Below are 16,033 nucleotides of genomic sequence, written 5' to 3' on the forward strand. Positions count from 1 at the left end.
GATAGATAGATAGATAGATAGATAGATAGATAGATAGATAGATAGATAGATATCATTTGCATTTATTCAGTAATATAACAGCAGATAAATATTATATATATACCAATGAATCCAAAGTGTGTGCATCTGCAGAACTATGCATGTCATGTGTGTTCAGAAAAGACGATGCTGCATTTCATAGGGCTAGTGTTTGCTGCTGTGTAAAAATAAGTGGCTATCTTTTTTTTTTTTCTTCGTCACAGTATACTGTCAGTGATGAATGCAGCTTGAAGAGGGACTCCTGTTTCTGCTCAAATGAAGCTGTTCTCAAGCTGTATGCTTCAGTTAGTCACTGGTGGAGCAAAGAAGCTGTGTTCACATTTTTGTTTTTGCTTTCTCTGTTCTGATTCATGCCAAAGAAGAGCAGTGGTTATCTGCTGCACAGCCAGATCTCGCAATGCAAGTTAGTTTTACCGAAGCAAGCATTGATGCAAACAGAAGCATGGAAGCACTGGATTTAATTATTGCAACTTGCACCTCAACAATTTCTGCTACAGATGTGGTAGAAGAAAATGAATGGCCATCATTTTACACTTCTTTTAAGGTACAGGGTTATAGTATAATTACAATTGATATGTTTAAATAAATATTTCACACATGCAGTTTATTGTAATAATGTATACTTTGCCATGGATATCACACCTATTTTTTAACTAACTATTGGACATACTGTAACATAAATACATAGTTATCTATCTATCTATCTATCTATCTATCTATCTATCTATCTATCTATCTATCTATCTATCTATCTATCTATCTATCTATCTATCTATCTATCCAACCTACCTTCTATTATGCCTATATATAGTGTCAATATACTATAAGTGCTTCATGCAGTGCTTTATAATAATTATAGAAGCTGCAACTCCTGACTATCGTCAGCCATGTCCATTCTATCCTATTTAACGTGTCTGTCACTATTTATGTACTAATTTCTTAATATTTTAATTTCTATATTAAACAATTATGATTTCTGTATACCTTTAATATTGTACAGGCATGCAAAATGTCATCGATAGATAGATATATAGATACAGTTTCTTAATAGATAGATAGACAGACAGACAGATACAGATAGATAGATAGATAGATAGATAGATAGATAGATAGATAGATAGATAGATAGATAGATAGATAGATAGATAGATAGATAGATAGATATGCAAAAGTAGTTAAATCAAATACTTACTAATTCAGAAATAAGAGTATAAGATAGATAGATAGATAGATAGATAGATAGATAGATAGATAGATAGATAGATAGATAGATAGATAGATAGATAGATAGATAGATAGACTGTTAAACCAGCTGCTCATTATTATCAACAAAACTTTTATCAGTTCAAGGGCTTACATACGTTTGCTTTAGCTGGTGCAATAAATTGCTACAGATAACATGGGCATGAGATTTAAGGTTACTTAATCTGTGTTTCTTATTTTTAATCAAATTTGTTTACATTGATTGATTGTAGCCACGTCTGTGTAAACTGTTGATTTAAGCATATATTTGCAAAATTTTCAAGCCACAAAAGCATGCCAAGATACAGAGTTTTTCGTTCAAGATGTCAGATAAATGTCCAACAGGTATTGTGTGATATTTACAGAATTGTAGCAATGATAGTGGCAGCTACTTCTGTAACCTACCAGTTCTTGTAATGATACCCCACTGAGCTCTTATAAATGATTGATATCAAAGATGGTATATTTTAAAAATAGAAAACTGTTTGTAAGAAAGATGCATGTATTCAGACTAATTTTGTATATATCAAGAGGATACTATTGTCATACTTATTTGATATTTTCATTACATGATACACATACAATATAACAATAAATATGTGGTCACATTACTGCAACAGACGTTATATGGTGAATGTGTGGTTCAGCATTAATTGGGTTTTTTAGATTTCTATAAGAACTTAAAAATAGCAAATTTTGCTTTTCATTATCACAGTATGGAGCCAACCACATTTCTACAATTGGCCAAAGTTCACCATGCCTACATAACAGTGTATCCATTAGCATTTTATGCTTTACAAGCTCACATGCCTGCCTGCAGTGAAAACCCACAGCAATGCCTTAATGCAGCTTTAAAGACACAAGAAAACTTTTTCTACAGTTGAAACTTTACTCATCATAGACAAATTGCAAATATCTTTGATTTGTTTTGGTTTATTACATCTTCTTTTTTTTTTGTTCCAAACATTTTCTTTTAAGTACCCACTTCTCAATCATTTTGCTATGTTGTAACATTTAAACAAGCGTATCTTTACACAGCTAAAGCAGTCATAACTCAAAGGTTAAAAAGCAGAGTTTAAACTGACCCAAACTGAAAAGTAAAGATTCATTATGCTATAGTGAACAACTAAAAATATTCTTTATGCCTAAGCAGTACCCTGAAAATGTTACCTTTAGTATTTTTTCCTCCTTAGAATAGGAATTCAAATGCTGGTATGTACAGTAAGACCACTCCTGTGCCAACAGATTCGTAGCTTTACATCTGTAGTGTGGGAATTTCTAAGGCATTACTGCCTGGGTTTATCAATTTTAGGAGATTTGGAATAAAATTTGGTGATGTAACTATTGTGCAACTTGCTGCAAGGGAATCTGCATTTCATGGATCTCCCTGATTTTGCTTTAACCACATCCTGCCCAGCCTATAGCAAAATTATGGCCAGGCAGTGGCATTCCCATTCTGACTGGACTTCAAATGACATCCTTCAGAATAAGTCGTTCGTGCGCGCCCCCAGGGGCGTGCAGTGCAGCGATCGGTAGTGCAGTGTGTCGCTCCAACACACCGCTGATCGAGGTAAAGAGCCCATGACTTGGGCTCTGTACCATGTCATCATCTGTGTCCAATCACAGGTAATTACAGCATAACTGGGAAGTTTTGGTTATTGGCATTCTTCTATTCACGCTGCTGGAGCCAACCTGGTTTTAAGAGTAGGCTTTTAAACTTGTGTCATTGGAGACACACAAAAAATGAGAGTGCTTTTTCTGAGTTAAAAAATAAAATGTTTTAAAATGGTTTTGATCGTTTCCATGACACACAAGGAATGCTGGGCTGGTGCCCCTAAAAACTGACCCGCAAATGCTGAAAACGAGTTTCCAAGGCAAATGTCAGATGTTATGTCCTTTCAAATGAAAAAGTACTTCCCATTTGAAGTCCTCCTCCTTATTGGATTGCCCTGGTAAGCTCCAAGAATAACTGCGGTTGTGTATTGTAATATGGTTGGAGAAACAGAATCACAAATGTTTTTATATATGGTTTTTGGAAAAAAAAAAGTTGCAGAAAGCAATATTAAAGAAGTGTCTATTTTTAACTATAGCAATTGTCAGGATTCTGTGGTAGTAAACCCTTGTAGATCACCAACTCAGGTTTCCCCAGGGTGCGGAGTCCAAGCCCAAGCCTGCTTCTTCACCAGATCCCCTGATGGTGGGGATGGACTTGCAGCAAGCTGGAACCCAGGTACACCCAGCTGAGGATGTGGAGACCACTTGCATGTGCAGAGTACAAGCAGCAGATGAAAGGAAAACTAGGTGACAAGCCGAGGTCAGGGCAGGTAGCGAACAAGCACAGATGTTAAACGGGTTGCTACACGGGTAGTCAGACAGAGTATAGACAAGTGGTATGCAAACAGGAGCTCAGAGAACTGTGAAGTTGCTCAGGCAATGCGGGTTACACTGAGCATGTCTTATATAGACAAACCAACTAGGAGGCGGGCCAGGAAGTGATGGAAAGGAAGGAAATAAAATCCCACAGAATAGCAGACAAAGCCCATAGGTGAGCACAGTCAAACCACACATGTGAAAGGAAACAGGGTGGAAAAACACTGCAGCAAGGAGGTATGAGTACACAAACAGGAACTGTAGGCTAACTTGTGACAGCAATGTTGTATTGGTTGCCTACAAAGTCCCAAAAAGAGGAAGGTTGAAGTTTGGCATAGATTACAGGGATAGTGGCAACCACACCGTCAGTCATTTAATTTTTGTCTAGTAAACCCATGCATGACTCTGCATTGGAAAAAAAGGGCTATTGGTCACATGTACATTTTCTGATGAAAACCTGCTTGATGCTCAACTTTAAAGGAAAATCTTGGAGAGCCAGGAACCAGCAGGTAACTCTTGGGTTTAATTTTTTGGCCTGACCCATCTGTTGTAGAGTAGCATTGGATGTATAGGGAGAGGTATAAGCAGTAGAAAGAGAGAAGTGCTTATGCCGCTGTACAGAACACTGGTGAGACCTCACTTGGAGTATTGTGCGTATTGTGCGCAGTACTGGAGGCCATATCTCCAGAAGGATATAGATACTCTAGAGAGAGTTCAGAGAAGAGCTACTAAACTAGTACATGGATTGCAGGAAAAAACTTACCAGGAAAGGTTAAAGGACCTTAACATGTATAGCTTGGAAGAAAGAAGAGACAGAGGGGATATGATAGAAACTTTTAAATACATAAAGGGAATCAACTCAGTAAAGGAGGAGAGCATATTTAAAAGAAGAAAAACTACCACAAGAGGACACAGTTTTAAATTAGAGGGGCAAAGGTTTAAAAGTAATATGAGGAAGTATTACTTTACTGAGAGAGTAGTGGATGCATGGAATAACCTTCCTGCAGAAGTGGTAGCTGCAAATACAGTGAAGGAATTAAGGCATGCATGGGATAGGCATAAGGCTATCCTTCATATAAGATAGGGCCAGGGACTATTCATAGGATTCAGATATATTGGGCAGACTAGATGGGCCAAATGGTTCTTATCTGCCGACACATTCTATGTTTCTATGTTTCTAGCATTGAGTGAACCAAACAAAGAGCCCAGCAGGAATTCTGAAGTCCACAAACATAATGCCAGAAATACATTGATATCTATTAAAACCAGATCTTGTTTTTTTCTGGCCTTTTTAAATGCCAATTTGCAAGCTTTTGTTTAAAAAGGCATGGGGAGCTGAGCGCTGCCATGAAGGACAAGGTACCAATGCAAAAAAAAAAAAAAAAGAGTTTAAATATCTTTCAGTGAGGACTCGAGATTGGCTTAAAGGATAACAATAAAAAATTTTAAAAAAAAACCTTTAACATGCAAATTAAGTGACATTTAGAAAAAAAAAACTATTGCCACTAATCTACAGTTAATAGCTGACTTCTAAATAATATAATACTGTTGCGCAAATAAAAATCTGTGAAAATATGTATTAAAAATAAAATAAAATATTAAATATGAAAAAAGGTGTATATAAATATCAACCAACGAGTAAAAAATGTATGTGTAAAAATATATGACAATATAGCAATAATAAAATACAGTGCTAGAAAACAAAAAAGTGCAAAGTGCGAAGCTTAATAAATATTGCAACTAGTGTTGAGCGAACATGGACTGTATTATTCGTGTTCGTACCGAATAATTGGATTTTTGTTACCCGAACACGGACCCGAAAACTTTACTGTATGTTCGGGTTTAAAATCCGTGTTCGGTCATTTTACTTCCTGTTTTGTATATAATGGCGCGCTTTTAATGGCGGGCTTTCAACAGCCAATCAACAAGCGTTTAACTGGTGTGCCTTAAGCCATCCCAGCCATGCCTACTAATGTATTAGTAGCTGTGATTGGCCATATGAAGCCTGTGACCATGTCTTTATAAGTTCGAGACCCAGCGCGCTGCGTCATTCTGCTGTAGTATTAGGGAGAGAGCACACATCATACGTGCTGGCTGCTGATTAGGGACAGACAGTGAAAAATTGTATTGTGTCCGAAAAGAATGCAGGGACAGGTCGGAGTGCAGGCAGGGCGAGTTATTAGGGCATTTTAGGGCGAGGCTGGAGAATAGGCAGGGTCAGTGTTCTACATCGATTTTGCAGTGTGGGGGGTTGGTTGTGCAGTGCCAGTGAACGATCTTATCGAGAATATTAGGGCGAGGCTGGAGAATAGGCAGGGTCAGTGTTCTACATCGATTTTGCTGTGTGGGGGTTGGTGCAGTGAACACAATCGTTTTGCCCTCAGTTAAGCCCGCTGAGGAGGAGGAGGGAGAAAAAAATCTATTTTTATCAGTCAGTTGTGTGCAGCGTTTTTGCTTCAGTGCTGACTGTGATAAGACACTGCTGTGTTCACATGTGCTATTGAGTGATTTTCAATTTTATACACTTTTTTCTATTCCACTATTCAATATACACCCTTTTGGGTTAAAAAAAATTAAATTGTGGCATAGTCTGTACTAATCTATTTAAAAATTACAATACTTAAAGGGGAATTTTCTTTTTTTTCCCCTTCATAGCCTGCAGCAGAGCTGACTGACATAAGACACTGCTGTGTTCACATGTGCTATTGAGTGATTTTCAATTTTATACACTTTTTTCTATTCCACTATTCAATATACACCCTTTGGGGTTAAAAAAAATTAAATTGTGGCATAGTCTGTACTAATCTATTTAAAAATTACAAACTTAAAGGGGAATTTTCTTCTTTTTTTCCCTTCATAGCCTGCAGCAGAGCTGACTGACATAAGACACTGCTGTGTTCACATGTGCTATTGAAAAATCACCAATTTTATATCATATTTTCTATTCCACTATTCAATCTACACCCTTTTGGGTAAAAAGAATTAAATGCGACATAGTCAGTATCGGTATGTGTGAGATACACCTTTCCAATTTTTGGGGCTCATCTTACACCGCCGAGGATTGCAGGGAGTTTCAGTTTGCCTCCTGCCTGTTCCGAACTCCTCCTACTCCTCATCCTGCCTTTGGGGTACAAAAAATAGTAATCGGGGCCTAGTCTGGGTCTGTACGTGTGAGATAGATACACCTTTTGATATCATATTTTCTATTCCGCTATTCAATCTACACCCTTGGGGTAAAAAGAATTAAATTGCGGCATAGTCAGTATCGGTACGTGTGAGATACACCTTTCCAATTTTTGGGGATCATCTTACACCGCCGAGGATTGCAGGGTGTTTCAGTTTGCCTCCTGCCTGTTCCGAACTCCTCCTACTCCTCATCCTGCCTTTGGGGTACAAAAAATAGTAATCGGGGCCTAGTCTGGTTCTGTACGTGTGAGATAGATACACCTTTTGATATCATATTTTCTATTCTGCTATTCAATCTACACCCTTGGGGTAAAAATAATTAAATTGCAGCATAGTCAGTATCGGTACGTGTGGGATACACCTTTCCAATTTTTGGGGCTCATCTTACACCGCCGAGGATTGCAGGGTGTTTCAGTTTGCCTCCTGCCTGTTCCGAACTCCTCCTACTCCTCATCCTGCCTTTGGGGTACAAAAAATAGTATTCGGGGCCTAGTCTGGGTCTGTACGTGTGAGATAGATACACCTTTTGATATCATATTTTCTATTCTGCTATTCAATCTACACCCTTGGGGTAAAAATAATTAAATTGCGGCATAGTCAGTATCGGTACGTGTGAGATACACCTTTCCAATTTTTGGGGCTCATCTTACACCGCCGAGGATTGCAGGGTGTTTCAGTTTGCCTCCTGCCTGTTCTGAACTCCTCCTACTCCTCATCCTGCCTTTGGGGTACAAAAAATAGTAATCGGGGCCTAGTCTGGGTCTGTACGTTTGAGATAGATACACCTTTTGATATCATATTTTCTATTCCGCTATTCAATCTACACCCTTTGGGGTAAAAAGAATTAAATTGCGGCATAGTCTGTATCGGTACGTGTGAGATACACCTTCCAATCTTTTGGGGCGCATCTTCCACCGCCGAGGATTGCAGGGTGCTTCAGTTTGCCTCCTGTTCCGAACTCCTCCTACTCCTCATCCTCATCCTGCCTTTAGGGTACAAAAAATTGTAATCGGGGCCTAGTCTGTGTTTGTACGTGTGAGATACACCGTTTTATAAAATGTTTTCTATTCCGCTATTCAATCTACACCCTTTGGGGTAAAAATAATTAAATTGCGGCATAGTCTGTATCGGTACGTGTGAGATACACCTTCCAATCTTTTGGGGCGCATCTTCCACCGCCGAGGATTGCAGGGTGCTTCAGTTTGCCTCCTGTTCCGAACTCCTCCTACTCCTCATCCTCATCCTGCCTTTAGGGTACAAAAAATTGTAATCGGGGCCTAGTCTGTGTTTGTACGTGTGAGATACACCGTTTTATACATTTTTTTCTATTCCGCTATTCAATCTACACCCTTTGGGGTAAAAAGAATTAAATTGCGGCATAGTCTGTATCGGTACGTGTGAGATACACCTTCCAATCTTTTGGGGCGCATCTTCCACCGCCGAGGATTGCAGGGTGCTTCAGTTTGCCTCCTGTTCCGAACTCCTCCTACTCCTCATCCTCATCCTGCCTTTAGGGTACAAAAAATTGTAATCGGGGCCTAGTCTGTGTTTGTACGTGTGAGATATACCGTTTTATAAATTTTTTTCTATTCCGCTATTCAATTTACACCCTTTGGAGTAAAAAGAATTAAATTGCGGCATAGTCTGTATCGGTACGTGTGAGATACACCTTCCAATCTTTTGGGGCGCATCTTCCACCGCCGAGGATTGCAGGGTGCTTCAGTTTGCCTCCTGTTCCGAACTCCTCCTACTCCTCATCCTCATCCTGCCTTTAGGGTACAAAAAATTGTAATCGGGGCCTAGTCTGTGTTTGTACGTGTGAGATACACCATTTTATAATTTTTTTTTCTATTCCGCTATTCAATCTACACCCTTTGGGGTAAAAAGAATTAAATTGCGGCATAGTCTGTATCGGTACGTGTGAGATACACCTTCCAATCTTTTGGGGCGCATCTTCCACCGCCGAGGATTGCAGGGTGCTTCAGTTTGCCTCCTGTTCCGAACTCCTCCTACTCCTCATCCTGCCTTTAGGGTACAAAAAATTGTAATCGGGGCCTAGTCTGTGTTTGTACGTGTGAGATACACCATTTTATGAATTTTTTTCTATTCCGCTATTCAATCTACACCCTTTGGGGTAAAAAGAATTAAATTGCGGCATAGTCTGTATCGGTACGTGTGAGATACACCTTCCAATCTTTTGGGGTGCATTTTCCACCGCCGAGGATTGCAGGGTGCTTCAGTTTGCCTCCTGTTCCGAACTCCATCTACTCCTCATTCTCATCCTGCCTTTAGGGTACAAAAAATTCTAATCGGGGCCTAGTCTGAGATACACCGTTTTATAAATTTTTTTCTATTCCGCTATTCAATATACACCCTGTTTGAGTGTAAAAAATTAAATTACGGCATAGTCTGTATCGGTACATGTGAGATACAGCTTTTTAAATTTGTTCGGCGCATCTCCTTCCACCGCCGAGGATTGCAGGGCGCTTCAGTTTGCCTCCTGTTCCGAACTCCTCCTACTCCTCTTCCTCATCCTCATCCTGCCTTTAGGGTACAAAAAAATTGTAATCGGGTCCTAGTCTGTGTTTGTACGTGTGAGATACACCGTTTTATAAAATTTTTACTATTCCGCTATTCAATATACACCCTTTTGGAGTGTAAAAAATTAAATTACGGCATAGTCTGAATCGGTACGTGTGAGATACACCTTTTAAATTTGTTTGGCGCATCTCCTTCCACCGCCGAGGATTGCAGGGCGCTTCAGTTTGCCTCCTGTTCCGAACTCCTCCTACTCCTCTTCCTCATCCTCATCCTGCCTTTAGGGTACAAAAAATTGTAATCAGGGCCTAGTCTGTGTTTGTACGTGTGAGATACACCGTTTTATAAAAATTTTCCTATTCCGCTATTCAATATACACTCTTTTGGAGTGTAAAAAATTAAATTACGGCATAATCTGTATCGGTACATGTGAGATACACCTTTTAAATTTGTTTGGCGCATCTCCTTCCACCGCCGAGGATTGCAGGGCGCTTCAGTTTGCCTCCTGTTCTAACTCCTCCTACTCCTCTTCCTCATCCTCCCTTTAGGGTACAAAAAATTGTAATCAGGGGCCTAGTCTGTGTTTGTACGTGTGAGATACACCGTTTTTATCCTTTTTTCTATTCCGCTATTCAATATACACCCTTTTGGGGTGAAAAATATTAAATTTGCGTCATACTTTGCATATTTGACTGTGAGATACACCCGTTGTATTTGTATACTGTTTTTCTATTCCGCTATTTAATAAACACCCTTTTGGGGTAAAAAAATTAAATTGCGGCATAGTTTGCATATTTGACTGTGAGATACACCCGTGCGATACTGTCGTTGTTTTGTTCCGCTATTCAATAAACACCTTTCTAGGGCAAGATCATAAATTACAGAAATATGAGGAGACCCTCAAATAGGGGCCGTGGCCTGGGTTGTGGTGCTGCTGGTAGAGCTCCTGTTGCAAGGAGAGGACGTGGTCGATCTGTGCCAGCTTCACGCACAAGTGAAACACCTTCCTCAAGTGTGAGTAGGCGACAGAACCTGCAGCAGTATTTGGTAGGGCATCATGCGCCTCTAGAAGTGATGAGGCCAGAAGAAGTACAGGCGATAGTAGATTGGGTTTCTGACAGTGCCTCCAGTTCCTTCACATTGTCTTCCACCCAGTCTACTGCAGAAAGGTCAGAGTTGGCACCTGCAGCCAATGTCCAACCGTCTTTCACCTCACCCCCTTGCAAATCAGGCAAGCAGTCTGAGCCCCAAGTCATGCAGCAGTCTCTTCTTCTTTTTGATGACTCTGTCAGCAGGGTTTCCCAGGGCCATCCACCTAACCCTGCCCCAGAAGTGGAAGAGATTGAGTGCAGCGATGCCCAACCACTTATTTCTCAAGATGAGTACATGGAAGGACCATCGCAGCATGTCTCCGATGATGACGGAATGCAGGTGCCAACTGCTGCGGCACTCAGAAATGTGGAGACCGACAAGGAGGGCAGGGGTGAAGACTGTGTGGAAGATGATGTGGAGGACGATGAGGTCCATGACCCCACATGGAATGAAGGTAATGCAGGTGACCTGAGTAGTTTGGAGGAAGAGGCGGTGGTCGCACAGAGCCACCAGCACAGCAGAAGAGGGAGCAGGGTGCAGAAGTGGAGTGGCCATGCCCTAGACACTACGCCTGCTACTGCCTAACGCAGCAAGGGACCGAGCGCACAAAAGCCAGCTCAAAGGAGTTCTCTAGCGTGAAAGTTCTTCAGAAAATGTGCTGATGACAGGACACGAGTGGTTTGCACCCTGTGCAATCAGAGTCTGAAGCGAGGCATAAACCTTCTCAACCTGAGCACAACCTGCATGATTAGGCATCTAAGTGCAAAGCACGAGCTGCAGTGGAGTAGACACCTTCAAAACCAAGAAAGGTCTCTGGCTCCTCCTGCTTTCTCTTCTGCTGCAGTCTCGGCCTCTCCATCCACCTCTTTAGTGATACCGGCACCTGCCACCCCGCAAACAGACGATCTGTCAGCAACACCACCACCTGGGTCTCCAACCATCTCCACAATGTCCCGTGGAAGCGTTCAGCTTTCCATCTCCCAAACACTTCAGAGGAAGAGGAAGTACCCCCCTACCCACCCGCGACCCCGGGCCCTGAATGCCAGCATTTCAAAATTCTTGGCCTTTGAAATGCTGTCATTCCGTCTGGTGGAGATGCACAGTTTTAAAAGCCTTATGTCGGTGGCTGTCCCACAGTACGTCATGCCCAGCCGCCACTACTTTTCCAGGCAAGCCATCCCTTCCCTGCACAACCAAGTGGGGGAAAAAATCAGGTGTGCACTGCGCAACGCCATCTGTGCCAATGTCCACCTAACTACCGATACATGGACCAGTAAGCACGTTCAGGGGCGTTATATCTCCCTAAAGGCACACTGGGTAAATGCAGTGGCGGATGGGCCTGAGGCGGATAGCAATTTGGCGCATGTCCTTCCACCACCGAGGATTGCAGGGCGCTTCAGTTTTCCTCCTGCTCCTAAATCCTCCTACTCCGCTTCCTCATCCTCTACCACCTCCTCATCCGGTCAGCGTAACACCTTCACCACCAACTTCAGCACAGCCAGGGGTAAACGACAGCAGGCAGTTGTAAAACTTGCCTGTTTGGGGGAAAAACCACACACCACGCAGGAGTTGTGGAGGAGCATGGAACAGCAGACAAATGAGTGGTTGCTGCCAGCGAGCCTCAAGCCCGGCCTGGTGGTGTGTGATAACGGGCGAAATCTCATACCAGCTCTGGGCCTATCCGTTTTGACGCACATCCCTTGCCTGGCGCATGTGCTGAATTTGGTGGTGCAGAGGTTCCTTAAAAATTACCCCGATATGTCAGAGCTGCTGCAGAAAGTGCGGGCCGTTTGTGCGCACTTTCGGCGTTCTCACCCTGCTGCTGCTCGCCTGTCAGCGCTGCAGTGTAACTTCGGCCTTCCCGCTCACAGCCTCATATGTGACGTGCCCACAAGGTGGAACTCCACCTTGCACATGCTGGAAAGACTGTGCGAGCAGCAGCAGGCCATAGTGGAGTTTCAGCTACAGCACGCACGCGTGAGTCGCTCTGCGGAACAGCACCACTTCACCACCAATAACTGGGCCTCCATGCGAGACCTGTGTGCCTTGTTGCGCTGTTTTGAGTACTCCACCTACATGGCCTGTGCCGATGACGCCGTTGTCAGCTTAACTATCCCACTTCTATGCCTCCTTCAAAAAACGATTTGGGCGATGATGGAAGAGGATGTGGCACAGGATGAGGAGGAGGAGGATGAAGAGGTAACATTTCCAAGGCTTTCAGGGCAATCATTCGCAAGTGGCTCCGAGGGTGGGTTCCTGCACCCACAAACACCAGGGACACAATTGTCCAGCAGGGGCACAGTTCTGGAGGATGAGGAGGATGAGGAGGAGGAGATGGAGGAGGAGATGGAACCATGTTCACAGCAGGGTGGCACCCAGGCCAGCTCATGGCCATCACTGGTGCGTGGCTGGGGGGATACAGAGGACACAGACGATACACCTCCCACAGAGGACAGCCTTTCATTGCCTCTGGGCAGCCTGGCACACATGAGCGATTACATGCTGCAGTGTCTCCACAACGACCGCCGAGTTGCCCACATTCTAACTTGTGCTGATTACTGGGTGGCCACGCTGCTGGATCCCCGTTACAAGGACAACGTACCGTCCTTAATTCACTCACTGGAGCACGATCGCAAGTTGCGCGAGTACAAGCGCACGCTGGTAGACGCGATGCTGCTGGCATTCCCACCTGACAGCGGGGCCACAGTGGAAGCACAAGGCCAAGGCAGAGGAGGAAGAGGTCGCCAACGCAACCAGGGCACCGCCAGCACCTCAGAAGGCAGGGTTAGCATGGCCGAAATGTGGAAAAGCTTTGTCAGCACGCCACAACAAACAGCAGCACCAGCAGCTCATATGGAACGTCTTAGCAGGAGGCAGCATTTCACCAACATGGTGGAGCAGTATGTGTGCACACACCTACATGTAGTGAATGACGGGTCTGCTCCCTTCAACTTCTGGGTCTCCAAATTGGGCACATGGCCTGAGCTTGCCCTTTACGCCTTGGAGGTGCTGGCGTGCCCTGCAGCCAGTGTATTATCTGAACGTGTATTTAGCATGGCTGGGGGCGTTATCACAGACAAGCGCAGCCGTCTGTCCAGAGACAATGTGGACAAGCTCACGTTCAATAAAATGAACCAGGCATGGATCCCACAGGACTTTTCCGTACCTTGTGCAGAATAGAGAGGGATACCGACCTTACTCAGCCATTGTTCTACTTTTGATCTTTCTCACTCTTTTGGGGTGTACCCTCATTTAAAATGACTGAAAAAAGCAGTGTTGGCTACCTCGTCCTCCTCCACCGCCGCTTCCACCTACACCGCCACATCCACCACCACCTCAACCTCCCTCCTACTCCATATGGGCCTCGTCCTTCACAGATGAAGACATTTTTTTTATTTTTCTTTTTTTTTTGTTGTTTTAAGTTATTTCCCTATCCACATTTGTTTGCAGAACACTTGCCATGCTCTTAACTATGTTTTGCTGCCATTTGCAGCACTCTAGCCCTTTCCATTGGTGTTTTAGAGCTATTTTAGTGCCTGAAAGTTCGGGTCCCCATTGAATTCAATGGGGTTCGGTGTCCGGGTAAAGTTCGGAAAAAGTCCGGGACACGGACCCGGACTTTTTTTTCAAGTTCGGCCGAACCCGCCGAACACGGACATCCAGGTGTCCGCTCAACTCTAATTGCAACAAGTCCCAGTGAATAGAATATATATTAATCCATGCAATTTGTAAAATAAAATGATGATGAGTAATCCAAAAAAGTCTTAAGTGATGATCAGTGCAAAGTGGTAAAAAATCTTCTATAGGTGCTCAAGCCACCTGGATGTGGCTGGTATTTCCCAAACAAAGTGAGTGACCAACGTGTCACAGCTCAATCTTATGCGTGCACCCCCTTGTGAGTGGGTGCTCACCTTAAAACTGATTCAGTTAGGCTCAAATGCAGGGGGTCTTATGGATGACACTTCCGGGTGGTTCCATCCCAATATCACAGATCAAGTCAGCAAATCTCAACCCAACAGCCAATGTATCATGTGAATAAAGAAACTTACAATAGTGCTTATACCTTTAAAACCTTTAATTCATATAAAAGCATAAGGTAATGCACTCACATGTAATGGTGCATCCATGCACCTTTAGACCGCCATATAAGATAAGGTTTGACAACCATAAGAATACCGTGGTGGTGTAGTGGGAGACGCCGCAGCTGCGTCCTTCCTTCTGTGTAAAATAAGCCTGACAGTCTTACCAGTACCTCGGCGAAGCACTCCGTCCGTCCTTGCCCCTCCCCTATGCGTGACGACACAAGGGACCACGTGTCTTCATCAGGGGGATTTGTGTCGTCATGCGTAGGGGAGGGGCAAGGACGGACGGAGCACTTCGCTGAGGTACTGGTGAGACTGTCAGGCTGATTTTACACAGAAGGAAGGACACGGCTGCGGCGTCTCCCACTACACCACCACGGTATTCTTATGATTGTTAAACTTTATCTTATATGGCGGTCTAAAGGTGCATGGATGCACCATTACATGTGAGTGCATTACCTTATGCTTTTATATGAATTAAAGGTTTTAAAGGTATAAGCACTATTGTAAGTTTCTTTATTCACATGATACGTTGGCTGTTGGGTTGAGATTTGCTGACTTGATCTGTGATATTGGGATGGAACCACCCGGAAGTGTCATCCATAAGACCCCCTGCATTTGAGCCTAACTGAATCAGTTTTAAGGTGAGCACCCACTCACAAGGGGGTTCACGGATAAGATTGAGCTGTGACACGTTGGTCACTTACTTTGTTTGGGAAACACCAGCCACATCCAGGTGGCTTGAGCACCTATAGAAGATTTTTTACCACTTTGCACTGATCATCACTTAAGACTTTTTTGGATTACTCATCATCATTTTATTTTACAAATTGCATGGATTAATATATATTCTATTCCTTGGGACTTGTTGCAATATTTATTAAGCTTCGCACTTTGCACTTTTTTGTCTTCTAGCACTGTATTTTATTATTGCTATATTGTCATATATTTTTACACATAAATTTTTTACTCGTCGGTTGATATTTATATACACCTTTTTTCATATTTAATATTTTATTTTATTTTTAATACATATTTTCACAGATTTTTATTTGCGTAACACTATTATATTATTTATTTGTTCTTTACACTTGTATGGGAAGTGAGGTGTTTGCAGCATTTAAAATCTTATATAGGTAGGTTGCTCGCAGGAATCTTTGTTTGTTTTAATAGCTGACTTCATTTTGTTTGTAAAAACAGCTTAGGGTACCCCTCAAATCCATAATAAACTCTTGTCCACTGGATAAAGGGATTGGTATGAATTTTGAGTAGACATTGTGAATGCATGGGCACATTACCTATCATGCAGGTACATTCAGAGGCATAAAAAAAGTCAAATGCCTCTAAACCTGGCATTTTTCAGGCCAGTGCTAGTGTGCATGAGACTTTATTAGGTCACAATTTCTACATGAGAAAGCAGCCAGGTATTATTCCAAAAAATCAAAAATACAGTGTATTATTTTACACAAAAAGCCAGAGCTTGT

The 16,033-nt window shown here is 42.7% G+C and overlaps 1 protein-coding gene across 1 annotated transcript in view; it reads left to right on the forward strand.

Annotated features, from left to right (window-relative positions):
- Positions 1-268: 268 nt before the first annotated feature.
- Positions 269-16,033, forward strand: part of NPSR1 (neuropeptide S receptor 1) — a 387,050-nt gene continuing 371,285 nt past the window's right edge. Inside the window, exon 1 of the mRNA XM_082259924.1 lies at positions 269-583. Coding sequence (XP_082116050.1) covers positions 437-583 — 147 coding nt within the window. The 5' untranslated portion in view covers positions 269-436. The remainder of the gene's footprint in view (positions 584-16,033) is intronic.

Source organism: Pelophylax lessonae (assembly GCF_965119305.1).
Source record: "Pelophylax lessonae genome assembly, chromosome: 5".
Taxonomy (NCBI): domain Eukaryota; kingdom Metazoa; phylum Chordata; class Amphibia; order Anura; family Ranidae; genus Pelophylax; species Pelophylax lessonae.